General features: G+C 45.7%; 3 protein-coding genes and 1 pseudogene across 4 annotated transcripts in view; 2 read left to right on the top strand and 2 right to left on the bottom strand.

The window, feature by feature from the left end:
• Window positions 1-5569, top strand: part of LOC132084650 (ceramide synthase 4-like) — a 45234-nt gene extending 39665 nt beyond the window's left edge. For both annotated transcript variants that reach the window (XM_059489861.1, XM_059489862.1), the window contains exons 7-11: window positions 175-267; window positions 887-1015; window positions 1259-1365; window positions 1694-1850; window positions 4451-5569. In XM_059489861.1, coding sequence (XP_059345844.1) covers window positions 175-267; window positions 887-1015; window positions 1259-1365; window positions 1694-1850; window positions 4451-4642 — 678 coding nt within the window. In that variant the 3' untranslated portion in view covers window positions 4643-5569. The remainder of the gene's footprint in view (window positions 1-174; window positions 268-886; window positions 1016-1258; window positions 1366-1693; window positions 1851-4450) is intronic.
• A 1466-nt stretch (window positions 5570-7035) lies between these two features.
• LOC132084731 (ceramide synthase 4-like) lies at window positions 7036-17792 on the top strand (annotated as a pseudogene).
• Window positions 17793-17922: 130 nt separating this feature from the next.
• Window positions 17923-20739, bottom strand: LOC132084684 (kelch-like protein 24). Its single transcript, XM_059489924.1, has 3 exons — window positions 19818-20739; window positions 18690-19101; window positions 17923-18466 (listed from the first exon to the last, which is right to left on the bottom strand). The coding sequence occupies exons 1-3, from the start codon at window positions 20737-20739 to the stop codon at window positions 18154-18156; spliced, it is 1647 nt and encodes a 548-aa protein (XP_059345907.1). The 3' UTR covers window positions 17923-18153.
• A 1852-nt stretch (window positions 20740-22591) lies between these two features.
• LSM7 (LSM7 homolog, U6 small nuclear RNA and mRNA degradation associated) lies at window positions 22592-27789 on the bottom strand. The gene is made up of 4 exons (XM_059489947.1): window positions 27745-27789; window positions 27494-27584; window positions 26243-26314; window positions 22592-23644 (listed from the first exon to the last, which is right to left on the bottom strand). Exons 1-4 carry the CDS (start codon window positions 27787-27789, stop codon window positions 23502-23504), a joined length of 351 nt encoding a protein of 116 aa, XP_059345930.1. The 3' UTR covers window positions 22592-23501.
• Window positions 27790-27862: the final 73 nt, after the last annotated feature.

Genomic DNA, 27862 nt, shown 5'->3' with positions numbered 1-27862 from the left:
CTCATGAACCTTTTATCATATTTTCTCTCCTCTGTCCAACTGTGCAGGGGAGTGACAGAGTGGCTTTGGTGGCTGCCTGGCATCCAGTCAGCATCAACCCACTACATTTGCCTTTTGCCTTGGAAGGAGTTTTCACTTCCAGCCCTTGCACTAATGTCTGTCCCTCTCTCCCAGCCTCTCCAGCCCTCCCTGTTCTGGTACTACATGCTGGAGCTCTCCTTCTACTGGTCACTGGTGTTCACCTTGCCCTTTGACGTGAAGAGGAAGGTGAGTGGCAGTCTCAGGGGAGAATCAAGTACAACCAGGACTCAAGCTGAATACTTAGGAGAGTGATCTCAAAGAGTGTGTGTATAGTGATAGTCAAGGTTTCGTGGCAGTCTCTCCTTGCTCATTCACAGGCATTTTCATTACCACTCATTGGAAGTGGAGAACACTAGCCCTGATATAGAAAGGTGCAAAGTACTGCAGAGTTCTCAATCCAAACTTAAAATCCAAATATAAAAATTGCTCTTTTGTAACTCTTCTAGGCTGCACTGATCACAGAGACGGGCAAAGAGGTGGTTCTCTGCCAGTAAAGCTGCTTGTGTTCCTGGTGCCAGTGTCCCAACAGACAGGGTGCAGCATCAGGCCATGGCTGGTGGAGGGAAAGAGTGTTCTTTGTTGTGAGATCCTCAGTTTACACCACAAGCTCTTCATTCCTGGGTCTCTTGGTTGCCTACATTTTTAGAATACATTTGGTAAAATAATTATGTGGGTAAGACTTTGTAGAGGGAGGTTTCCTAGTCACTAGGTAGAGAGATATCGTTGCTACCTGCAGGAACCACGTTTAGACTGGGGCAGGAGGTACATTATGTGTTTTATTCTCTGCTGTTCCCCTTCTCATCAGGATTTCAAGGAGCAGATAGTCCATCATGCTGCAACCATCTTCCTGATCAGTTTTTCATACTGTGCCAACTACATCCGCATTGGGACACTGGTGATGGTGATTCATGATGCTTCTGATTGCTTCTTAGAGGTGAGCCACGCAGAGCCTCATCAGCAATGGTGCTCTTCAGTCACAGAATGGCCTTCTGTCTAACACAGGCCAAGCACTGGGGTGTTCCTCAGATCCTCTGCTGCTCTGCTGACTCAGCCAAGGGTGCCCAGCTGAGAGCTGTGGTTACCTGCATGCAGATTGTGTCACACATGTCTCATTAACCCCCTGGAGTGTGTGCAGATGCTGTCTTGGCTGCTGTTTAATTGTTCTTTCTCCTTCCAGCCAACTAAGATATTCAATTACATGAAGTGGAAAAGAACTTGTGACAGCCTCTTTATGATCTTCTCAGCTGTCTTCCTGATCAGCCGCCTGGTCATTTACCCCTACACGTGAGTCTGCTCAGTGAGGGGACAGGGAGGAGCTCCCTCCTGAGAGACAGCAGGATTATCTGGGGCTGCAGCCTTTGGTGTTAGTCCTGGAGCATGGGTTTGCCCCTTTGCACCTGCCCTGGGGTAAAAAGGCTGCTCTTTGGGTTCATGGAGCAGTCCTGGAGCCTGGCTCCATCCCGTGTACCTCAGGTGGGGAACTGAGAGCTGGGATAGGTAAAGATGGAAAGGCTGATCTGAAACTTCCTCTGTGACTACAAATTTCTGGGGCTTAATTGTGGCCCTGTTAACCACATGCTTTCCCTCCACTGCAATCCCCTCTGTTTTGCAGAGTGCTTTATAACACCTACTATTACTCCATGGAGATATTCCAGCCCTTCTTTGGATACTACTTTGTGAATGTTCTCCTGATGATTCTGCAGCTGCTCCATGTCTTCTGGTCCTGCCTAATTATTCACATGGTCTACAAGTTCATCCTCCAGGGCACGGTACGCATCAGCTTGCACTGTCCTTTGCATCACATGGGGAGGGAGGGTCCACCTAGACTGCTTGAGAATACAGGGGTCCATCTGGCGTGGATTCCTTATTGTTCTATTGAAATTCTATATGCGTATTTCCAACAGTGAGGTAGAAGGAAACTCAGTTGTATTAGGGGAAGTTGACCAAAAAATTTTTTATGAATCACTACAATATTGGGTCCACTTCTTCAAAAATATTCAACAAAAATATGGATTGGACTCCAGGAGAGATGTCTGTGAACAATGCCAGTGACATCTGGGTAAAAATCCCAACACTTTGTGCAGTGTGATTTGCATTTGTAACAAGACTAAGAAATCAAGGAAGAGGAAATTGTCATGACTGGTGAGGTCAGTGTAAAAGTGTTTCCCTTATTGTACAGGATTTTTGAATGCAATTTCACACAGTAGGTATTTCTGTCTAAACTAGCTGCCTGGGCTCTTCTTCCAGCAGTGGAAGGCAACAGGCATGCCCAAATTATGATCCATTCCATACTTCACCTGGCAGTGCTGCTCAACAGGCACAAAGCAACCAGAGATGAGTTTCTGAGCTCCAGCTGTATAAACTGAAATGGAATGCATCCCACATCCCATTCTTTCTGGCCTGTAGTATTTGCTGTGAGACCAAAGTGCTGCTCAGCATGTTCCCAAAATCAAAGCCATGGCTGGCCACGTGCCAAGGATGCAGTCCAAAGGCGAGCAGTCAGTGCCTTGTGACAAGTGACCTCAGAGCCCAGGATGATTTGTTTTATTAGTATCCAACTGGAATTCTCTTACAGGAACTGAGAGCAATCATTAAAGGCTCCTCTTTATCCTGATTGTCCCCAATTTCTTTATCTGCCTTCCCTTAAGGTAGCACAGAGCAAATTACTTGCAGATCAGGAAACAGGGCTGGAAATGAAGATACAACTGCCTTTTATTGTTTTCCTAGTTTTTGTGTGGGCTGAATTACCACTGCCGTTACTGTAGTGTAAAATGATGAGGTAATAAATAGTCTTATTTGAAAGTAAAGAACCATCAGGGAAGAAGATCCTGAAGCATGTCCAGAATTTTTCCTATTTTATCTAAAATGGATATGCCAGATTTGATATAAAAATATATTTGAAAGCTTTCTGTACTGAACAGTAAAAAGCAAAAAAGAATTGTCCTAAACATATCTGTTTCAATGACAATATTTTGTAGCCCAAAGCAATATCAGCAAGAATACAGGACATTCTCTCTTTGAGAGCTACAAAACTTTTGCTGCAATCAGTTCATGTTCTTCTTGCAGGCCTTTCTGGTCTCCATGGTTTTCCTCTCTGGCTACAGAATAATCTTTACCACCTTCTCACATGATGTTTCCTAATCCCAAGCAATTAGTACTCAGCCTAGATCCTGAAGTACAAGTTTCATTCCCTCATAGAGAGAGCAGCTTTATAGTTCCTTTGGGAATCTTGCCAGATTTAAGGCCTCAGCCACATTCTCTGGCTATAAATGGGTATATTTAGTAATATTGACTATTATTTGTCCTTATGCTGCAGGTCCAGACTCCTGCATATTTCCTGATCTGTCAGTTCCAGAGTGATCCAAGGTGCAGGTTGTTCACAGCAGATCCTATCTCCCACCCATATTGTCCTTGGAGGTCGAATGAATTCAGTGCAAATTTAGATTTTTACAAATCCTGTCTGCATCTGGTTGTAGTGATCTCTGGAAAGAGCATGAGCTGAAATAGAGTTCTCAGTATGATCTGGGAGATCTCAAGAAGAATGGACAGCCATAAATGGAGACTAAATTTCTGGGCAGCACCTGATTTTCCCCTGAGCAGTTTCTAAAGCTGAGGTCACAGAAGGGGTTTGCAGCTTCCCCTCTATCCTACAAGGAATGTGACACTGTGAATTTGTCCCCAATATTGGCATCTTATATGGCAGAGTAGAAACAGCCTGAGAAGCCAGGAAGTGCTGAGCTGTTTTTTTCTAAGCTGTCATTTTATCCCATTATTTCTTTTTTGCTTTCCTTTTAAGGCAGATAATTAAATACTTAGGAGTGGATTATAGGTCTCTCAGTCAATGAACAAGAGGAAAAACCTGACCATAAACCTGAATGCAGTCAGAGTGGAGTGGCTTTGTGTTGAGCCTTTGGGAGGCATGTTTCCAGCCTGTCCCCAGTGTTGTCAGCCTGCAGCCACCCAGGCCATGTAGGCACAAGTTAGCTCCTTGTCCCTTTTGGAAAGTGTAATCAAGCTTGACTCACTGCCTCCCCTTCCTTCTCCCCCCTGCCAGTGACCAGGGCAGCAACGTGGATCTCCTCAGGCTTGCACAGTTGTCCTCAGTCCTGGGCATTTGTGGTTTTGCTCTGCTTTGCAGCCTGTAATTCCTAATTTCAGGAATTCTGTGTATCAGGAATGTGTATCAGGGTCACAGATGAGATTCCAGTGAGACTGAAAGCAAAGAGGCAGGGAGAATCTGCTCCCAAGGGTGATGTGAAGGCTGAAGGGAGCTGAGGCAGCAGAGGCATGGTCAGCCTGTGGCTCAGCCATCACTGCTGCTTGTGCAACTGCTCTGTTTATCTGGCTTCTCACTCACCTGCCTTTGTAGATGGACAAGGACATGAGAAGTGACACAGAAGAAAGTGACAAGGATGAAGAAAGAGATAAAATTAGAGAAAAGGAGAAAAATGGGATCACGTGTTTCAGCAACGTCACAAGCAATGGTTATATCCAGAGGAATGGTTCTGAGCCCCTGGACAACAGAGCCCACCGTGCCAATGGCCATGCCAAGGAAAGATAGCTGCTGTCCTGTGATGCTGGCCTGGCCTCCAGCAACCCCAGGCCACCATCAGTAGAAACAGTTTTGCTCACTGTGTAGATAAACTGGAGTGCAATTGCAGTATTGTAGCTGAATTCCTGCTTCCCATAAACCAAGGTGTTTATAGCCAGTGGATATTTGAAGGAAGTTTTTTGTCTTCCTTCAGTAAAAGCTTACTATAGATTGTAGCCTCAAAACAGATAGCAAGGGATCAAAGTGGTTTGACTTGTATTAAGACTGTACCATAATTGTTGTCAAATGTGTTAATCTTGAAAAATACTTTAAAAATAAGAAGGTGGATAAACTCTGGCAGTGTAAAGTTTTACCCACCTAATGTTTGATAGGAATCTGTTTGGCCTGGATCAGCCTCTGGAGGCCCTGACCTATTGCCAGTAATTATTATGGCTGATGAGTGACAAATCTTATCACTGGGATACCTCTTCTGAGAAAACAGGTGCCCTGTATGCACTCACAAAATTAAAACTGAGTACAGTGAAATGAAAGCTTTTGAAAGGCATAAGATAAAACATGGTCTTCTCAAGGGAGGTACTCTTTGTGCCAGTGACCAGTTCTGTAATGTGTGGATCTCAGTCCCTACTTACTGCCCCTAAGCTCCAAAGCCCAGGCTGGAGGAGTACCCACACAAATCACATTGGAAGAGCTGGGAAGTCCAGACAGCTGTTTCTCAACACTTAGAATTGGACTCAATGATCCTTGTGGGTCCCTTCCAACACATAAAATTCTGTAATTCTGTGACAGTTGAAAGTTGGAAGCACATGTTGTGTTTGCTGTGATCTGAGCGTATGGTCCCGCCTCTCTGCAGGTGCTGTGCTCAGGAGGGATATTGAAATGCTACATCATTTTGTACTACTGAATGTAAATGTTCTTTATAAATTACTTTTAAAGGTTTGATCGTCTGGTCTCTTTTCTACTTCTTTAACCACCAGGAGGTAAACCTGGCTGGCTGCAGGTAGATGTGTGATTGGGGAGACCCACGTCGGTGCCATTGCCAAGGGGAAGGTGCTGCCTGCCCAGGACACACAGGCACACTGAGTCATGCCAGTAAAGACCTGCAGCTGCCACCTTTGTCTCCTGTTAGTAAGACTGTGTTTGGCCCTGTGACAAGGGACAATTTGGAACACCCCTACACTAGACATAGGGGCAGGCCAGGTTACTTGGTACTGCCAGGACAATGGCAAGTCCAAGATGGCAACACTGGGGAGGTGCTTTGGCCTTGCAAGGGTGTGAGGAGAGAAATTAATATCTATTCTTCTTTTTTCTGAGGTTTTAGGAGGCTAGGAAAGCTCCCTGTTGTAAAATCACATCACCTGTCCTCCTAGGAGCAGAATGCTTCCCAGAGTCTGCATAATGCCCAGTGGAGCCAGTGTATGTTAATGCCTGCTGGATTTGACCCTCAGGGCTTTGTTGTGTCCCTGAAGATTGAGATAAGCTTGTTAGGAGGCAAATCTGGTTCTTATGAAAGATACATCAAAGATACAGGAGAGCTGTTGGATTTGAGCAAGAATTACTGAGTGCTGCCTTTAGCTGAGCATAACAGTCATGATTCATTGAGGCAGGTCAGCTGGTGAATTTGTTTTCTTGCCATCAACTTGCTAAGGCTTGAAGAAGCATTCAGCTCCCTCCCTGCTTCTCCACCTTCTCTCTTTATGTTTGCTCCAGGGCTGGGAAGCTTCTGAGTAGTGTGACAGTGTTTAAGACTATAGTATATCCATGCCCTTCTCTCTTCACACAGGGGGCATCACAGCTCCCCCCACAGAACAGCTGTTGTAGAAAACTTGCAGCTAGCCTGTCACTTGTCTGCTGAGAAACCCAGCAGAGCATATCATGGAACCACCAAATCCATTAGATTGGGGAAGGCCTCTGAGATCATCAAGTACAGCCTGTGACCAGTCACCACATTGTCAACCAAAGCAGAGTCCAATCACTTCTTAATTACTTCCGGGGACGGAGACTCCAGCACCTCCCTGGGCAACCCATTCCAATGTTTAACAACCCCTTCCATGAAAAAATTCTTCTTGATGTCCAACCCATACCTCTCCTGGCATGGCTTGGGTCCATTTCCTCTGCTCCTGTCACCCTAACTCCTGCCTGGCTGCATCCTCCTGTTAGGGAGCTGTAGAGAGAAGATCACCCCAAGCCTCCTTTTCTCCAGGCTGAGCCCCCCCAGCTCCCTCAGCTGCTCCTCACAGGACTCACTCTCTAATGGAGAGTTCTGTTTCCAGATGGAGCACTGGGCACCAAGCAGGGCCTGACTCTCTTTTCCCCATACTTTTATCCCCCATATGCACTGATGAGATGTGCATCACAAACTGTGTGCCCACATAATGTTAGTGAGCAGCTGTGGGAGACGAGGCATGCAGCTCCAGGTGAGCCATGAGAAAAACAGCACATATAGATGCTTCCAGGCTGCTGGGAGGTGGGTGAGTCAAGGCTGGCACAGTGGGGCCCCCAGGTTGCCCTAGCCCAAAATTATGGCTGACCTGAATCTGCTGACTCCAGGAATTGTGGACATCTGCTGCCATTTTGGATCTTGTTTTAAGAATAATTTGGCACGGTTGTTTCCTTCTTCCTGCACACAGTAAATTTCAAAGATCTCCATTTTCACATGATTTCATTTGGAAATGTATGCCCAAGGGAACCTTTTCTTGGATGGCTGCACTTGGAACAGCATTGCTTTTCTCATTCTCAAAGGTACAGCAGACACAGTGCCTGCAAATAAAGACAAGGCCTTGTTCAAAAAGCTGAAGTCATGTCTAAACAAGGGAAGGGACCTTTAACTTTGTCAGATGAATGTAAGCATGTGATAAAGCAGGCCAAGAAATATCCTGAGAAACAACTTGAAAGGCAGTATGAAACATTGGCAAGATGACTGGATTCAGAAATGATGGTGGCAGCAACACAGGGATAGGTCAGGCCAAGAAATGCAGTGAGCTGCCCTGTGTGGCTCCCCAGCTGAGAGAGAGGGCTCAATACCTGACATCTCACTGAGAACATACTGCAAGAGGATCCACTTCAAGCCAACAGGGGAGAAAATGTCACCTAGCACACAGATTACCTGAGTAACAGCAAACCTTCAAACCCACTGGCAGGAGGAAAATTTGTTCTTAGAGGAGTTCAACTACCAACTGTGGAATGCTGTTCTTTGTTTCAAATCATCTTGTTATCAGAAAAATTTAAGAAGGTTCCAGTGGGAATGTAAGAAACTTCAGCCTTCTGTAGTCTACATTAAGACTGGTCAGAGCAGGAGAAAGTATTATATATGATAGAATTTTTGGAAACAGATATGAACATAATAGGAAAGAGTCCCCAAGGGGCAGGGTGTCTGTGGGGAAGTTGTCTCACTCTGCTGGAGTTACCCCAAAAAATTCGTGAGCACATCTAGTGGAGAGAACCTGCACCCTGCTCAGCTTTGCAAAGGCATTCAGAAAGGTCCCTCACCAGCCTGGTGAGGAAACCCACCTGAGCTGACTGTGAGAGACCAACACTGGTTGTTTGCAACTGTATATTGGTGCAGGTGCCCCCAAAAAGGGGGAGGGAAAGGCAAAGAGCAAAATCAGCTGATAATGAAGGTTCTTCATGATGGTGTTGCATGTTGTCTGCTGCAGTTCACATCACAGAGACTGACAGAACACAGGTGAGGAGAGGAAGGTGGTGCAGGAGAAAGGGTGTCCTGGAGTGCTGGTCTGTGTGTGAGCACTCCAGAACTGCTCTGGGCAGCAGTGCCTCATCTTTGTGCTCAGTACATGAGGATTCAAAACACAAACAGGATATGGGATGTCACTGGACAGGATGAAGGAACCAAAACTGGGACTGCTGGGGCCTTGAAGATGCCAGAAGATTTTAATGGATGTAGACAATGGGTGGTCTCCCCTGGGACATCCATCCACACCCTCTGCTGGGTGTCAGAGCTGATTAAGAGATGAGGGCTTTGCAGAATGAGAAGGAAAGAAAGAGGGGGCAAGAGAGATGACTCTGCTGATAGCGTCACCAGGGAGGTGTCATCTGTGAAACAGAGTGAAATTGAAATCAGCCACCTCCTTGACACTCTCGTGTACTAGGACATCTTACCCCACCTCCAAGCTCACAGACACATCAGAACAAGTGATGATATTTCAACTGGTCTGACATTCTCATCGGATTGAGCAAGAGGTTGGGACAGAGAGTGATGAGCTGTTGAGTTGGGAATCCTGATTTAGCAGTGAGCTTTATGCCTTACTAATACCTGCTTGCTGCAGGCAGCTCTGGTTTCTGTGCCCACTGTCTTGACCAGAATGGGAGTGTCAGAGGGGTTCTGGCACCATGAATACTGCCTGTCACCTGGAGCTATCTGGGAGGACTTGAAGGAGTCTGCAGACATACAGTACCCACAGCCTCAGCACCTCCTGCTCTGCATCCCTGGTGCCCCATTATTGATCTTTGTCTGATGCATCTTTGAAAGGTGAGTGCAGCACCTCTGGTTTTTCCTGTGCTGATTGTCACCAGTGTTTTGCAGGGCTGCTCCAGAATAATCCTTGCCTGTCTCCTGACCACTACAAAGTGTACATGGGATTGTCCCCAAGAATAATGAATCTCTCTGCTTTTCATACCATATGGTATTTGTATGGTATGGCAGCTCTTTCCCCTGCCCTCCCTTTCTCCTGTACCTGTAGTTGTGAAAAGACAAGTCAATATCTCAATCACACCTTAGCTATGGGTGGGTCCCTCTGGAGACAGTCCAAGGCAGATAAGGCAGCTTGCAGCACAGATAAGGGATTTAGTGGGTATGTCAGTGCTGGAAGCCCCTAGCTGAGCCAGGGTTCAGCCTGATCCTAGAGGATGCTCCTGAAGGTGCTGTGTGAGCTCCCTACCCCAGAGCTCCTGCAGCTGCCGTGACCGCTTTGCTCACATCACTCTTTGCCCAGCTCTGCCTCGCTTTCTCCTCCTGGCACCAGAGGACCCCAGTTCTGTCAGGGGTGATGATCCACTCCAGGGTCCCAGCTGCAGGCTTGTCACCCCAGGGAGCCTGGGGACTGGTTAGCATCTCCCCAGAACTTGGGTGTGGAAATGAGGCAGATCCACATTGCTCATCCCATGAGATGGATTCAGAGAGGGCTTTGAGCCCCTTTTTCCGGAACAAGGACTGACATGTGGGGAGGTGCAGATCAGCCCTCACGCTCAGAAAATTGGAAGCTGGTCAGTTAAAGCAGGGCTGTGTGCCCCTGTGGGCAGAACTGCCAGAGTGCTTCCCACCAGGCACAGCAGGACTCCAGGGGGAAAAGGGGAGGACATGAAGTATCAAAGCTGTGGTCAGCAAACCTGCCCTAAGCTGAGACAGGGTCTCTCACTGACCCATCTGCCCCAAGTGCTGGCTCCTGCCTGCAGTGCACAGCCATGTAAGAAGATGAGGCAGATGAGAGCTGTAGGAAGAGCCAGAGTTAATTCCAGGGTCATCAGGTCTTGCCTCAAAGAAGGGAAGGCATGTTGCACCCGCCTGGCTTCCTAGAAACAACATGATTTAGGACACAATGCCTCTCACTAGAGGTTTGCTGGGGTTTCCTGCAGGAACCAGCATATTCCTATGTGTTCTGTCCTTGGCTCCTGCTGCAGACAGTGGTCAGGTACCCTAGACACAGAGCCCATGGGACACTCAGACACTTGCAAACTGTTTTTGTGGCATCCTCTGGACTGCTCAGGAGCGCAGTAAGGAGGGCCAGCATATACTCCAACACAGAGGCATGCTCTGTGTCCTGTTGCCTCAGCAAACTTAACTATTGCTTATTTAGCCATCGTTACGGTTGTCTCCACTCCACCTTTGCTTTGGTGCCATTGTGCTTGTGAAGAAACAGCTTTGACCTGGCAGAGGTACCAAGCTCTGAGTGGTGCTGGAGCAGCACTGGGAGCCTTGGGCTGTGCTCTGAGCCAGGTGTGGGAGCACTCTGCTGGTGCTGGGGCTCTAAATCCAGCACAGAGCATGGCACTGGCAGCATCCTGCTGTTGGCTGACCCTGGCTGCAATGTGGGCACACAGGTCCTGTGGTGCCAGAGCTCCTTCCTCTCACAGAGCCCTGACTCTGCCCTCGGGCAGGGCACTGGGGTGAGCGACAAGTGAAGGCCCAAACTTCAGACCAGCGCCACACTGGAAGGCTCCTACATTCTGCTGGGCAGAACCCCAAAGAAGGTGAGTGTCTCCTGTGTCCCATTGTCCCAAAAGCCCAGGCAAGCAACACCTTCTCTCTGTCCCCAGGCCAGGCCCGCCAGCCTCACAAGCCAGGCAGTTGCTGTTTGCCCCCCTTCAGGGAACAGATGTACCAGCAGATATTGCAGCAGCTTCCAACACGTTCAGCAGCTGCAATCCCAGCACCCCTGACCTGCCGTGTGTCAAACACTGCAGCTGCTGTCACAGCTGCTGGCTCTGGCAGGAAGGCAGCCACCACCCCTTTGGGTAGAGTCTATTAAGGCTGCTTATTTTTGGCAGAACTCCGAGTCCTTCAGAATCACAGAATCATTTAGGTTGGAAAAGCTCTCCAACTTGATCATGAAGTCCAGCCATTCTCCCAGCACTGCCAAGGCCACCAGCATGTTCCATGTACCACATCTACCCATATTTTAAATGTCTTCAAGAATGGGGACTCCACCACAGTCCTGGGCAGCCTGTGCCAGGGCTTGAAGTTTGTTGACCAGCACCCCCAGGTCCTTCTCCACCAGGCAGCTTTCCAGCCACTCTACCCCAAACCTGGATTGTCCCATGGGGTTCTTGTGACCCAAGGGCAGGGCCCGGCCCTTTGCCTTGTTGGCCTTGGCTCATTGATCCAGCCTGTCAAATTGCCTCTGCAGAGCATTCCTGCCCTCCAGCAAATCAACATCCCACCCAGCTTGGTGTCATCTGTGAAATGACTGAGGGTGTCCTTGATCCCCTTGTCCAGATCATCGATGAAAATAATAAATGTGACTGGCCCCAAAACTCAGCCCTGGGGGAAACCATTGGTCACCAGTCTCCAGCTGGATTTAGCTTCATCCACCACCAGTCTCTGGGCCTGGATCATGACTCACACTGATGCATTGATTTTAAAAAATAATTTACTGTAATAATGATGAAACTTTGTCAGATTAATTATAAAATGCTTATGAGCTCATCTTTACATTAATTTTAATCACAGTTTATAAACTCTTGTCATTGTTATGTTTGCCCAATTATCCCATCATAAAAAAAATCCAAACAATGTTTTAGGTAGCAGCAATTTTAATTGAATAGTTTAGAAAATATATATTGACAATATAATTTGATTAAGGGATAATTTGGTTCCAATAATAGCGCATAAGCAGAAGATAACAGCAGGGTACGGAGTGCAGGACCCTTGCCACCTCACGTAAGAGCCTGCAAAGTGAAGATTCTCACCTTATATGTCATGTGTCAATACCATCTCCTCCCATTTTCGATTCATCACATTTCTACCTCTGCCCTCATCACCATCTTTACCGCGCATGCTCCACCACTTGTTTTGGTGGTCACACAAGTCTTTGGGGGTCGTTTATGATGAAGGCCTCTCCTCTTCCTCTATGTCCTTTAATTCGCCTTTGGGTTACACATACACACCAAACCAGTACAATGTAAGCCAAGACTAACATATTACTACATTTAAGAATCAAAGCAATAAATCTCTTATAGCTGGCATTTTCCTGGGACCTAACCAGATTTTCCCTTCTTTCTGTTAATTTTTAGTAACTGCTATCTCTTGTTATTTTCTCCTGTGCTTGAACATCTGCAGGAAGGGGAGGGGGTGGAACCCATCCTCTCCCTTTCTTTCTTGGCATTACAACTTTTAACTGTTTTATTATTTCCAGATATTAATTACTGTATCAATATTGATTACTGTTTCAATTTTGTCAGCACAAATCATATCTATTTATCACATCATGTTATTTGGAATTCATTAAGAAAATGAGAATGATAGAATTGATGCCTTTTAGCCTGTGACTGCCACTTCAACAGCTGAATGGTTTACTGACATTATGGAGTGAACCATGTGTCTATTTCTTTATCTTTCCAAGTTGAAACTTCTTTTATCTTCAGCTTTTATCAATAGCTGATAATTATAAGCCAAAATTGTATCAGAGATGAAAAACAATGTATTTAGACTTTTATAGCCAGACATTACATCCCATTGTGTACAGGTGACAAAATTTAACCAGGGAGAGGCTGTGCTTACTTCTGAACCTGCATTTAGATATGTCTGAATTGGAGTTTTAAAATGGCCAAAACAATCTGAGAGTTCACAAATGCAAACAGACTTGATACAATTTTTTCAAAGAAAGGTGTACTTTGGGCAAAGGTAGACAGGCAGAAGCAGGCCCTGGGAGCAGAGCTCCTCCTCCCTCACAGGGAATGACAGCCTGCAAAGGGCTCAGTCCTTCCTCCCTGCTCTGTTTTCCAGGAGGAGCAGATTGCACTGGCCAAGCAAAGTGACCTGCCTGTCAAAAAGTGGAGACCTGGTTCAGGCACTGGCGGGCCCAGGACCACCCCAGGTTGATGAAGAAGTTCTGTGAGGCCGGGTAGTTGGGTTAGATTTTGGTGATGGAAGCCTTCACATCATCAATACCCTCTGTCCTGTCCTTACCCCAAACCCACTGCCAGGGAGCTGCTGTGGCTGCGAGCAGAGCCTCTGTCCCATGAGGGCAGGTCCCCTCACTGCACACAGAGCCATCTGCAGCACTGCCAGCTTCCCATGTTTACCTTTGAAAAGTTAAATTTGCCTCAGCAGAGTCTACTGGCCTTGATGGAGAACAGGTTTAAATCTCAAAATCCCTCAGAGGGATTTTGAGCACAAAAGCCCCTTGTAAAATGTGTTAAACTTATTTTCAAAAGTGATTTTGATACAAAATTAAAATTTTAAGATCTTGTCAGCACGGATGGTTGGGCAGAAAATGAATCCATGAAGTGCAGTTAGGAGGCAGTGCATGCCATGAAAGAGGGAGGTTAAAACTGAACAACCCAAGAAAGCACCAAAGTCTTGACAGCCTTCCTTTTCCTGAAGTTGTTTGCTCTGTTACATTAAATCTTCCTGCATATCTTAGTAATACATGGAGTCGTGGTGGAGAGAGGAGTCACCAAGTGTCTTGATCAAGAGAATCAAGTTATCTCTGGTTCTCACCTTGAGGTTTAATGCTATATGTACATAAAGACCCCCATCAGGTAAGAGATCTACTCCTCTTCCCCCTCTGAAAAAGAAATTATTCTGTGTTTGAATCATGTTATTATGTTTAAAAAATATATTCTCCACCTGAAAGCTTGTGCAGTGCTTCCTACTGCAGCATTTCTGAAGAAACTTATAAATCCCCCAGTATTCCTGTACCATCACTGAGAAAAACTGGTTGCCTTCCACTGTCTGGGGTGTATAAGCATCTGATAGGTGATCTACAAAACATCCACACGACAAAAGGAGACAGGGAGAGGCATCTTGGTAGTCCTACTGCATCCTCTTTGGCACTGATGGGATGCCCAAGGAATCTGGGCAAAGCGTGGATCTCAGCAGAGCCTGGCTGGGCAGGGGATACCCTCAAGCCTTACAGCACATGCTCCCATGTGCCAGCAGAGCTGAGATTCTGCAAATCTCTGTCCACACAAGCACAGGTTCCCCTGTGGGCATCCTGGGCACAGCCTGGGGAGCTATTTCAACTCTGGAGGAGGTCTTAATTCCTTGTTTTCTGTGTTAGTTGGAGATTTACATTTTATTTCACCTCATTCTTCTCTGGACTGGCTCTTCTGTATGATGTAAGCATGTGAGCAGGGTCATGCTGTGAAGTGACGTCTTTCAAGGGCTCTTTGTTCATTGCAAATGAGGCTGATGGTCCCCGGCCACTTTAAAGAGCCCATCCAAAGACGATGTGTGGTCATGACTGTGGGTGCAAAGCCAAAGAAGGACAAATTCAGGGGTATGGAACAGAATCATCCCTAATGCTGATTTAGAAGTTCCCTTTTCCCTGGGTGGAGCTGGCTAGGTGTCAGAGATGTCACTCTGCTGTTCTTGCCTTAGATCCTGGTGTAAGTGCTCCCCACAGATACCTGCACCTCAGACAAGAGCAGAGCCTGTCCTGGCTGTGGCTGCTGCCCACTGCTCCAAAGACTCTCCCTATCACATCTTGTACATTCACTAATGATAAATGCATTTTGCCAACCAGTTTCTCCAAAGCTCAGAGCCAGACTGAATCTAGCATGGGCACACTGAGTCCTTGCAATACCTCTTCCCATGGTCTTCACGTGTCATTAAAAGGCATTGGGTTCTTACTGCTGCCTTCTCTATGCACAGAAGCCTTGGTTTTGGAACCACACCAAGTGCTGGTTGAAATTTCCACAACAGGTGAGCAGCAAATACATGGAATCACAAGATAATTCATATTGGAAGAGAGATAAGAAATATTCTTGTCCAACCTCCTGCCTGCAGAACTTAGCTGTGAGATCAGATCAGGTTACCTAAGGCTTTTCCCAGTTTAGTTTTTCCAGTTTACTTTTCAAAACCTTCAAGTATGGAGACAGCACCACCTTATGACAAAAAGCTTTATACTCATACCTCATTATATCCACCTGTCTTATTTCAACACCCCTCTGGTCTCTCATCCTCACATTATGTTTGCATTATGCAAGCAGTTTGACACCTTCTTGATGAGCTCCTCACGTGTGCTCCCACATGACAGCCCATGGAGAGCTCTGCTCAGAGCAGGCACCTCTTCTCACTTCCTCTGCCACACAAGTCTGCTTGGAAGTGGCTGTCTGTGCCACAAAAGGTGGTCAGGACATCTGACACCTCAACGCAGGGATAAGGATGAGGTTTCTGAGCCTCCCATTGCAGGGACAATGAGGCACTGGCTTTAATGACATGATCACACCTCTTATTTTAGCTGCCACGTTAGGCCCCGAGGGCAGTGAATGAATACAGGACTAGTCTTCTTAAATACAATATAAACTTTCTTTTCTTCAGAAAAGACAAGATGCCAGAAGTGACACTAAAGAGAGTGACAAGAGCAAGGAGAGGATCTGGCAAAGAACAAAGAATAGCATGGGGCTTGCTGCAAAACACCAGGATCCAGGCAGTGTTTGGAATGCAGGAAGGCTGAACAGGACTGGGAGAGAGGCTGGACAGGGCTTCACTGCAGTGTGCCTGAGGCCTAGGTGGTGAATTTCATCACATCTATAAGCAGTTAAGTCACTTCAGGAGTTGTTTCCTATAATTCTTCTATTAGGAATATTCTTTTACTACTACTCCATAGTCATTAATCCAGGAATGGAAGGGTATACCAGCCAAAGACCCACTGTATAAAGAGAAGAGGGGGGTTGAACAAGATGTTGAAGATATGGCTCCTATCTGTCATTATCTCAAAGCCTTCCCAAAAGGTTCCTGAGATAATAAACTAAAACTGGGGAAGATTTAACCAATTTGCAGTTTCAAAAGACAGTGGCATTCATTGCCAGCCACCCCATGAAAGGACTTGCATGTGAAAGGTACTGGTTTGAATGGCAAATAAGTTTTCACTTGGGAAGTATAAAATGGTCAGGCTCTGGGATAAACCATTTCTGCAGCTAAGGCCAGGTTAAATTATACAAGCTGTATTTTCTTATGAATTATTCAAAATAGCTCTAATGTCTAAAAGATTTTGCTTACTGCATGTCTACTTAGGGAAAAGTCTCATAAAATGGAAAGGAACTAAATTCTTCCAAAGGCACTTTTTTCCATCAGAAATTATACATTATCAATGAAAGCTTTCTCTATGGATGTAATAATTTTGTTGAGATGTCATTTTTAAAATTGGAAAATAGGAGCATTACAACACTATCATTTTACCTGGATAACTTGGGAGTTGGATGATGCTTCATCTTGTAATTTCTTGCATAAGTTCTAACTTTCAGAATTTATAGCATAACAATAAATTTTAAGTAAATGTAAAAAATTAATTACATCAAAAAAAGTCTGGTTTATGTACATTTTGCATGAAATATTTTTACACTAGCAGACCATATGTCAGGAGGAAAATCTCTGAAGCTTGCTGGCAGCCTGACATCATGTAACTCAAACATTGAACCAGCTTTCACTTGAAGGACTCTGGAATTTGGGTCTGCAGGCTGCAATGCTGGAAGGCAGGCAGCCACCCTCTCTCTGTGGAGCATCAGCCTCGAGCAGGATGCCACCCTTTGGTGAGGTGAAAGACCCTTCATGGGGATCCCTGGGTCAGGGTTTGCTCATGAATTAATCCTTCAAGTACGATGCTTTCTTTTAAAACCCCACATGAAACATGAGAATTTCATAATTCAAAAGACTTATACAGCCTCCAGGGCACAACTGGCCTCTGGGCCCAGAGAACAGGCCCAGCCTTGGCTGCTGCAGCCCCATCATGGGACCCCCAGCTCTGGGAGGGAGCAGGTGAGGAGAGGAAGCCAAAGCAGACCTAGAGGGCTCCATGTCTGCAGGCCTGCTGCCCTGACAGAGCTGCCACAGTGGCAGGATTGCTTTTCACCAACACCTCTCAGTTTTTAAGGCCTCTCCCCTTCTCTGGAGACGATGATAACTCAGCTCAGGAGCTCTCTTGCTGCGTCACATCAGAGGACAGACTGACAGTACAGATGACAGCAGTGCTTGCAGTGCAGCCTCCCAGCTCCATCTGTTGCACCCATGGGGCAGCCACTCTCTCCCTCTCCACACTTGGGAGGCCCGAGCACCCTTGGAGATCAATCCCTACCACCCATAGGCCATAGTTCTGCCCAGGAAATTCTCTTCCTCATACACAGTCTTTAATTACAGCCATGTGCAGGACCCTGCTCCTTGCAACTTTATTTTAGTGCTTTGGGATGGGCATTTTTATTCTGAGTCTCTGCAGCTGTGAACCCAAAGACAACTAAGGAAACTAAAGCCAGATTCTTAAGACTCAATGTGCAAAAGTTTGTCATCACATACCTGAATCCATAAATCCAGAACAGTCTCCCACCTTCTGTGGTGCTTTTCAGCCTTGACTAAAGATAATTTTAGCCATAATTAACCTGTGAAACTTGCTTATTTCAGGCTAAAATGGCACTGGATATTAAGTATGGCTTGACAGCAATTACTGTTTGGGTTTTTGGCTCTGTCTACAGCACTATGGGCTTATAACCCTGCTGAAGATTCCCTTGACACCCATTTGATTATTTAAATCCTATGATATTTTCTAACAATGAGGCAGTGATTTTCCAGCTGTTCAAAGAACAGAGAGACACAGAGGTTAAAGGTCAGAACAGCCCTTTACTAAGCATCAACCCTAAGGAGTTTACATGCCATAACAATACCAATTACCATTTTCAATAATGACCTGCAGCCTTTGTGTAGAAAAAGTTTGCACTGGCTTTGGCTTCAGTTCATTTGTCAAGTAGAAAAGAAAAGGTAAAATTACAAAGGAATAAAATTGTTTAAATGTCACAGGCCAAAGTTGATGCAATCTAACTCCCTTCAGCTGTAAAGTACACATCTTCCACTCTTATGCCCATGTATCAAATCTTCGCACAGAGACACAGCCATGAATAGGAACAGGGCAAGGGAGTTTGTTATCTATGACCTGGCACACATCAGTGTAGGGATCAAAGAGGACTGCAATGGGGAGGGTGCTGTTTCCCTTCCTCTGCCCAAGAAGATAAATTTGTCCATTCACAGTGCTGCATCCCATGAAGAACTTTTGGGTCAAGCATTCCTCATTCACCTGGGTCCATTCATCTGTCTCCACATCAAACCGAAAAGCTTCCCCTCCTACAGTGTACAGAGCCCCATTCAGGGATGTGATGCAGAGGTCATACCTGAGAGAGAAGAAACCCTTGATCAGAATCAACAGACAGATTTGGCCCCTGAAATATTCAGGGTAACCTTGGTCCTCAGATCAGAAGTCCTATTTAAAACAGAGAATCACAGAAGTGTTGCAGGGACAGAACTTACGGATTTCTACACTATAACCTCTTCCTGGAGCTGGATCAACACTAGAATCCTTCATCTTCTGCCAGGTGCCAGAATATTATTTCTTACCTTGGAAGAGGGGAGAACGAGATGACATCCCAGCTGTCTGTCTCTGTGTTCAGCCTTTGCACTCCATCATACACGTGTCCATTCTCATCCAGGCCACAGACCACATAGATCCTGGTTCCCACACTGGTGGCATCACCTCTCTCCACAGGCTGAGCCATAGGACTCATGCTTTCCCACTCTGACTCCATCAGAGCCATGCGCTCCACTGCTGGGATGATCCCTTCATCCGTGCTCCCTCCGAGCACGTACAAGTGGAGCCCTACTCCTACTGCACAGTGGCTGTTGCGGGACTTCTTCATGGCTGGCCCTTCCAGCCAGCAATTGTCCAAGCAGTTGTAGATGAGCACCCAATCCACACTGTACCACACAAATTCATCCCGGAAATATCCTCCTGTCACAAAAAGGAAGCTCCCTAGAAGCACAGCAAAGAAAATACTAGTCATGTGAAGGCTAAAAATTGCTCCTGATACCTGGGGTTCTCATTTCACTCTGGGCTGTATTGATAAGGTGCAAGATGAGAGAAAATCACTGCTCTATCAGTTTGCAGTATTTAATTCATTGGGCCTATGAAATGCAGCCTGTCTTTCCAAGCCTGCTCCCATTTTTGAACAGAATCATGGAAACACTGGTTGGAAAGAACCTCAGCGATCTTACTTCTAAACTCCTACCAGAAACAGAACTATTACCAACACTAATACAGGAAGCCATAGTATTGAGCTGGCTTGAAAGTCTCCAAGCATGAAGATTTCCCAACATCTGTAAATAAGTTTAATGCAATGGCAACTATAAATCAGAAGTCACCTGTCATATGTCTAAATCACTACAAAAGAGAAGGCCAAAAAATACACTTGGCTTTAAAGCCAAGTCCTTAGACTAATTCCAGATAAAGTCAAGCTAAGGAGCTTGGGAGACTGCATAGTTTCTGCTATAGGAGAATAGTGTTGTCTAGCACTCTCCCAGGACCAAGGAAGAAAAAAGCATTCTTTGAACAAATATGAACACCAATATGAATGAGGTTTTAGCAATGCTGAGCACAACAGTTTTACAGCAACAGTTGGACTCCCTGCATTTGGGACTCAGGCTCAACTTCTGTTTGCATCTGCTCAGTCTCCCTCGTCTGTAAGTTACCTACTGCTGCCACTGCATACTGGGTGAGGTTCTTGCGCTGCAGGGGAGAACAAGCCTGCCAGGTCCCTGTTTTAGGTTGAAAGAGAAATAATTCTTGCTGTTCCTTGTCATGCTTTCCTCCCAGGACATATAAGGTGTCATAGCTCCGGCCAGCATAAGGACAGAGTTTCGGATTTTGCCAGCTGGGTGGGGGACAGCTGTCTAACTTCTTTATTAGTCTGGAAAAGATATCTGTCTCTCCAGCACGCTTGCTGCGTTTCACCAAGATATCGAGGAAGGACAAACTCAGAAAAGTGACCCTGACTTCGCCCACCAAATCCAGAAATTCTTCCTCTCTTGTTGCTGGGTCCTCCATTATCCAAATCATAATACTGTCAAAAACCACATCCTCTCTTGAAATGAAGAGGTCATCACTCTTCAGGAGCTGCACCAGCATTTCCTTGGGTAATGCCTTAAATTCTTCCTGGCATATCACATCCCCCCAGTGAGTGAGAGCCACATTCATAGCAGACACATATAACTCTGTAAAGGCAAATTGCTGTGAGTAGGTCATCAAGCCCAGGCAGTTTGAAACATGCAGTTCTCTCTCCAGAAATTTCTCACACAACAGTTTCACCCTGTCAAACTGAAAAAAATCAGCTGTTTCCAGTAAGCTGGTCACATTTTCTTGACCTATGAGCACTTGGGCCGTGCGAGTGAACTCAAGTAGTGCCTGAAATGGCACTGCATCGATCCCTTTGATCACTATGTGCTGTTCAGAGCTCTCTCTTGCTCCTCCAAAAAACATGGCTTCAAAATATCGACTGTGTACTGAAAGCACCCTACGGCTGACCTGGAAGAGTCTCTCTCCAACCTCAAGAACTGTGTCTGCAATCATTTCTGTCTGAGGTCCCAGCTCCTGTGGCTCTTGTGCAGGCTCCATGCTTGTATACTGCCAGGCAGTTAATTTTAACTCTGTCTTACGCAGCCCTTTCCATCTCTGGAAACACTATCCCCCCAGCTAGGATAAGTATGAGATAAACCAATCTTGTCCTAAAAATAGCATGTTTTCTACTCTCCTGCTTTGTTCTTCTGTCTTTTCTGCTGCTTTCTGAACAGCATTAGCAGAACAGCTGTATAACCTAAAAATTACAGATTTGACTGGCATCTACTTTTACCAGGTAAGGCCACAGCAAATAAGGGGAGCTGTTAGCCAAGCAAAGAGCCTGGGCTAAAAAGAAAACAACTGGAGAAGCAACCAAAAGATTCCTAAGCAGTGAGTAAATATAAAGAAGTTGTAAAAAACATTGAACCCATTTGGAAAAAAACAACCATTATCTCATCTTTCATTAGTTCAAGTTTAACCAAATACCAATGTGATTACAGTTTTTATTAGATATCTAACTTTATACTTCAGTAAGAGAAGGAGTGAGCCCTCATTCAAACCCAGATGGCTTCACATGTTCAGTCATCCTCAATCTAAAAGCACTAAATAAACACAGATGTAGGACAAGCAACAGCTAATGCCACAGTGAATTTTTCCAAAGCTATTGCATGAAGAGACTTGGATAGGGACCTTGAAGGAGAGTCCCTTACCCAAAGAGCCCATACCAGCAAGACTCACTCCCAGCTCTTGGCAGAGCTCAGCAAACAGAAGCCTTGACAGTGTCTCACCATGCCATCATAAAAACTTTATTCCTTATTTCTAGTCTGGATCACCCTTCTTTTAGCTTAAACCATCATTACCCCTTGTCCTATCACAACAGGCCCTGCTAAAATGTCTGTCCCCTATTATTTTCAAATTCTTCTTTTCAGGTACTTGACTCCAAAGTATAACCTCAGAGTCTGTGCTACAGAACAGGAGAGCCATGCAGCTCCCAAGAAAGACCAAGCAACCAATCACCTGAGCAGGAAATGTTGGGAATATGCCCCTCTCCAGAGTTTACACACTTGATCTGCTTCAGGCAGATCTCCCAACACTGAGAGCCCAGAATCCAGCCCAGAGAGCCCCAGCAGGTCTGTTTCTGATGCTATACTTAGAGTGCAAAAATAGTGCAGCACATTATTGGCATCAACACCAGCAATCTTTCTCCCACCTAAAAGGACAGTTCAAGACTCTGCTCAGGCTGATGGCAAGCAAATTCTACTCCTCACACTCTAAATAAGGATTATCTTTTGAACTATGCAGTTTCACAAGCAAGTTTTGTAGCATTAGAAAACTAGGTTGTGAGGAGCACAACTTTATAGACAGCTCTGTGAGTCCCCAGATTAAAATCCAGACGCACCCAAGTTCACACAGGCAACATCACACACAACACCTGGTCCCTAGTTTCAGAGCCTCCTGGAAGTCAGATTCACTAAAATGAAATCTACTCTAAGTTCCCACCCATTTTGGAGCTGATCCAGGAAAGGTTATGCACGGGAGAAAAGTGCTGTGGCCAAAATAACCAATACAACCTGTACTTGCCATGTGTTCTTGACACCCTTCAGGAACAAAACTGCTGCTGCCAGCAAAACAATTCACTCTGCCACAGCCTCCTCATAAAGGGTCCTCTATAAAGGCAAGAGCAGGTGGCAGAAGCAGGTTACAGGCTCCAGGCACATGCCTCAACCAGGTAGTCTTTAAAATGCTTCAGAAGAGGGACAAGATGCTCTCAGGCCTTTTCCATCAATTCCCTGTTTGAAGTACGGCTTCTGCTCTGGTCCCTCCTGATCCTGCAGTGTTTATGCACCTCCTGAACTAATTTTAGATTTATGTCAGCTGTAGTGCACTTTTACAGATTAAAAAACAGACATTTAGAAACAGATCAATTTGTCTTTATTCACTCAGAACTCCTCATATCTTGCATTTTCTGCAGTATAAAAGAAATAAAAATGTTTACTTACAAATCAATTTATAACAGGCAAAACCACAAGTGGATAGCTACAATATAAAAATATGCAGTACTTCCAGATACTGCCTACAATTGAACAAATGTTAGGATATTAAATATTCTCCCCCTAAAATTCTAAGTAACAAATAGCTACCTCCATAAGGTTTAGGTCACTCAACCAAGCATTATCCCACAAGTTAGACCAGTCCTCTGTAGAAATATGTGAGCCTGCTGATACACAGATCACAGCCCACCAGTTCTGGAACAAGTGCTGAAAAAGACCTTCTTGGCTACATCCCTTGTAAAGGTGATGACACTACACAAGGAAGTAATTTTCCTGCACAACAGACTGAACTCAACAGCAGAAGACAGCAACATAATGCTTCCCCAGTTGAGTACTGATATCTAAGAGGAAGAAAAATATGTTCTACTGTGTTTAGGCTTTTAATTTGGAATAAAGGCATTTTAATGTGTTTAAAAATTGAAAGAATATAACCAATATTCAGGGCATTCATAACTAATTTTATGGGGTTGTTTCAAAACTCACAAGATCAAGAAGGTCTCAGACAATTAACAACAATATTTTCTCTTCTGTCAGCTCTAAACAACATAGTTACACGCTTATTTGGGGGCAGGAGAAAAACAAGAACATGCTTCTTACATTCCCCATCATCTCATCATTTATGAAAGCCACAAAAATAAAAATTGACTTCTTTCACACTAACAAATACACATTCAAACTTCCCCCCCAAAACAGGAAGCTTCTCACACACTGATAGTTTTCTCCAATGACTTGCACCCCGAAGTTTTCAGAGACAATTCAAAGAAAGCATTAGCCATCCTGCTGCTGAATGAAAGGGTTTGGAATCGCTTCCATTCCATCCTGTGGACAAATCAGAACCACGGAAGTCCCTCTGCAAACCACAAGTCCCAGCTGACGTGTGTCTTCTGTTAATTTAAATTGATCATCCGGATCTAAGAAGCAGAGATCCATGGTTAGAACAGGAAAATAAGAAAAGGAAACCAAATTCCATCAACTTTAAAAGGCACAGACATGCATGTTCTTTCCTGGCATAGCTGCTTTGTTTTACTGAACACACGGACCATACAGGTGATGCAGCAGTGACATTTGATGTTTTCAAGACCTTACCTACAGTAAGCAATAACAAAACTTGCTTTGTATGCAACAAAAAGCAGAACACAGTTATTAAAGAATTCATAAGCCTCTAAGTAAGTGAGATTAAAAAAATCTCTTGATCCCATTTCAAATGTCATTATAGACAAACACTTGGGGATTAACATAGATCAGAAAAAGACCCTGACTTCTCAATGCACTAGGGAAGAGAGCACCAGTCCATTCTCAGACCAGGCCAAATAGGGCTGGATTAGGACAAACAAAACCAATATTCCATATGTATTCCATATAGAGATATCTCTATATTCAATAGAAATGAACAACACGTTTCAAGACTCTCCTTTAAAGATGAAATTCAAAGCTTCTGTGCTCCCTTTTAAACAGGTTGGAGAGTACTCTTCAAAAACACTGTCCTATCAAATGACAGCTTTTGTATCAGAGAGAAAGAGACACTGCTTTATTCAAGCTTTAGAGGAAAAGGGCAGCCAGTGAGGTAACTATACAGGAGCTCAAGCAAGGACGACCAGGGATGTTCTATCACAGGAAATGTGCTTAATCTAACTTTTGCTGCAGAATCACCTTTAAAGGTCATCTAGTACAGCCCCCCTGCAACAAGCAGGCGCATCTTTAACTAGACCCAGTTGCTCAGAGTCCCATCTTTGAATGCTCCCAAAGGATGGGGCACCTACCACCTCTCCGAGCAGCTTGTCCCAGTATTTTTACCATACTCATTAAAAAAAACCCCCTGTCTTCCTTAGATCTATATCTTCTGTTATATCTACATTGGCCCTCCTTTAGTTTAAACCCATTACCTCTTGCTCTGCCACAATAGGGCCTGCTGAAGCATTCACCCCCTGGCATTTCCCTTTATGTCCCTTTAAAACTGAAAGGGCACAATACTAACTCCTCAAAGATCTCTCCTGTCCAGGTGAGCAGGCCCAGCTGTGCCAGGCTGGCTCAGAGCAGAGGGGCTCCAGCCCTGGCAGCATCTCCGTGGCTCCTCTGGCCCGGCTGCAGCAGCCCCACGTCCTCCTGCTGCTGTTGCCCAGGGCTGGGGCAGCTCTGCAGGTGGGGTCTGACCTGAGCCCAGGGGCAGAGGGGCAGAATCCCCCCCTGGGGATGAATCCCCTCCCTGGTAGGGATGCAGCCCAGGATACAGCTGGCTTTGTGAGCTGCAAGCACATATTGTCCAGCCTCTCATCCACCAGCAAGTCCAAGTCCCTCTCAGCAGGGCTGCTCTCAGTATTCATCCCCCAGCCTGGGTCTTGCTGAACCTCATGAGGTTCCTTTGGGCCCTCTTCAAAAACTTGTCCAGGTCCCTCTGGATGCCCCCATCCTTCAGGTGTGTGACCTGCAGACTGAGGGTGAACTTGATCCCACTGCCTACATCTCTGATGGACACTAGACAGTACTGGTCCCCAGAGATCTCTGAGGGACACCCCCTGTCCCTGATGTTCACGAGGACATGAAGCCATTGACTACTACCCTCTGCATATGATCATCCAACCAATTCCACATTCGCCAAACAGTCCACCCATCAAATCCATTTCTCTTCAACTTAGGGAGAAGGATGTTGTAGGGTGTGGCAGCTGCTCTCAGGCCACAGAGAGCAACAGACAACTTTCCCAGGCCTTCCTGGGAAGAGGCTGTGAGAAGCTCAGAGAAAAGAATGAGAAATAGTTCTTATCTTGGCCTGCTGCACCTGTTATTGTGAACATGTGGAATGTGTTATGGAGATTTGTTTACCAAAGGGTGATTTCTTAATTAGCCAATGGGGATAGTGTTTGGATTGGAGGACCAATTCAGTCCAGGTGTATCGCAATGCAATTGCTATAAAAGCAATGGGTTTCTTAATAATGATATATATAAATACATATATATAAAATAAAAATATTGATCAGCCTTCTGTGAACCATGGAGGCAATGCTAATTATTACCCAGCTGGGGGCCTGCTACTGTGACAGTGTCAAAGGCCACTGGGTTGTTCAGACAGGATTTTCCCTTGGTAAAGCCATGGTGGAGGTCTAAAATCACGTCCCTGTCCTCCATATGTCTTAGCAGAGCTCCAAGGAGGATCCTTTCCATGACCACCCCAGGCACAAGAAGTCAGGCTGACAGCACAGTAGTTCCCAGGCTCCTTTCTTCCCTTTTGAAAAATGGTTTCAATGTTTCCTTCTTTCCCATTATCTGACTGCCATCACTTTTTAAATGTTTTAGGGTAGCCTGGGAAGTGTAAGCCAATTCCCTCAGGAACATGCTATCAGGTCCCATAGACCCGTCACCTTATGTCTTTCTTTACAAGACAGTTATCCCAAGCATGTTGCAGTTTGGGTGATGTTAATCTGCAGTTTCTCCTTATTCACTTACAGAACTGTAAGATTTCTGTCAAGAAAATCACCCAGGGAAGGGAAGCTTTCCAAAGATTGCACGTTACTTACCTCGCATGTACTCAATGGTACCATCCAGCACAAGGTTCAGAAGAGGGTCAAATCCTTTCAAGACACCACTTGCTATTGAAGACCACACAGAAAACAATGATTAGGACCAAAACAAGGCATACAGCAACATAAGACTTCATGAAAGGTAGATTCAGTTCTCCAGGCCTGTTCCCTCCTTCAGGCAAGTCCAAACAAATGAGGCCAGAGATATTAAACAGTGTCTTCTTTATCAATGGCAAGTACACAAAAACTGGTCTGCATTGCACCAATTAAAACTTACAGACTTTTCAATCAATTCTTCCAAATGTTCTTCAAGACACTAACATTTTTGCTTTCAGACAACTTCAAGGGCACTTTAAGAATACTGTATAACAAATCAGTACAAGTCACACAAAGAAAAAAAAAGACAACTCCAACACAAAATAAATATCCTTAATGAAAGGTTATGGTTAAAAATGAAGCAAGACCATATTTTAAGTTCTTTCCTCAGAAACCCCATCTTCCAGGTGCCCTCCTGGCACATCATGCCTTTAGCATAAGCACTGCCTCACGGGAAGGCACTGCAGATAGACCAGCACTTTACCCTAATGGAGAACGTGATTCCACAAGACTAGGCACTTAATATATCACAGAATTACACAGAGGGACTTCCCAGTTTGACAAATACACTTCTCAGTGAAGAGTTCAAGTAACCTCCAAACCCTTATAAGCACAAGGCTGCAGTGGAGTTTGAAACTGCAGCACATGGTAAATAAACTCAGACAAACAAGTGCCTGCGGGTGGCACGAAGAGCACTGGGATGGACCTGCCCAGCTGGGAAGGGACGGGCATGCAAAGGCACCGTGGCATGTATTGAACCGCTCCGGGCAAGCTTACCATGTCAAGAGATGACAGGCACGACAGTTGCATTAATTGTTACATCCATAAATGTTTCTTTGTCCCTTTAAGTGCATCCTTGCAATGCCAAAAGAAAGAAAGGAAAAAAAAAAAAAAAAAAACCAATCCCAGCCAAAATAAGGCTGTTCAAAACAACTAATAAGAGAAGTGCACCCAGGAGATCAATGGAACACTTAAACGAGAGAACCTTCGCACCATTAAGTGCAACCACCAATAAGTCAAAGCACCCGCTATTCCTCCGCTTCCCTTGATGGGAAAGCAGCGTGAGCAGGAGGGCAGAGCCGACAGGCATCGGCTGAGGGAAAATGCCGAGAGGCCAAAGAGCTCCGTGCTGCAGCCACGCGCGGGGCTCACCTTCCCGCCCGCCCTGGAACTTCACCCGGATGGTCTTGTCGATGTACTTGGAGAGGTCCAAGATGCTCTCCTTCTTCTTCTTCTCCTTATCCTACGGCAGAGCACAGACGGCTCAGTTAAAGCGCGCCATCGGCGGAGACACAGACCCGGAACGCCGCTGCAGGATGCCGCGGTGGCGGGACGGGGGCGCAGGTGCACCACCGGCACCACCGGCACCACCGGCACCGAGCCCACACTACCCCGTTCCTCACCGCCATCTTCCCCGCACCGCCGCCACCGCCGCCGCCACTCGCCATTTCATTCGGCACCGCCAGAAGTGACGTCGTGCCCCGGCGGAGCCGGTTGGCGGCTCGGGGCGCTGAGGCGGGA

The sequence above is a fragment of the Ammospiza nelsoni genome, chromosome 27 (genome assembly GCF_027579445.1).
Source record: "Ammospiza nelsoni isolate bAmmNel1 chromosome 27, bAmmNel1.pri, whole genome shotgun sequence".
Classification (NCBI taxonomy): Eukaryota; Metazoa; Chordata; class Aves; order Passeriformes; family Passerellidae; genus Ammospiza; species Ammospiza nelsoni.
The sequence above is the reverse complement of the archived record's forward strand: the minus strand, read 5'-3'. Positions and strand labels throughout refer to the sequence as shown.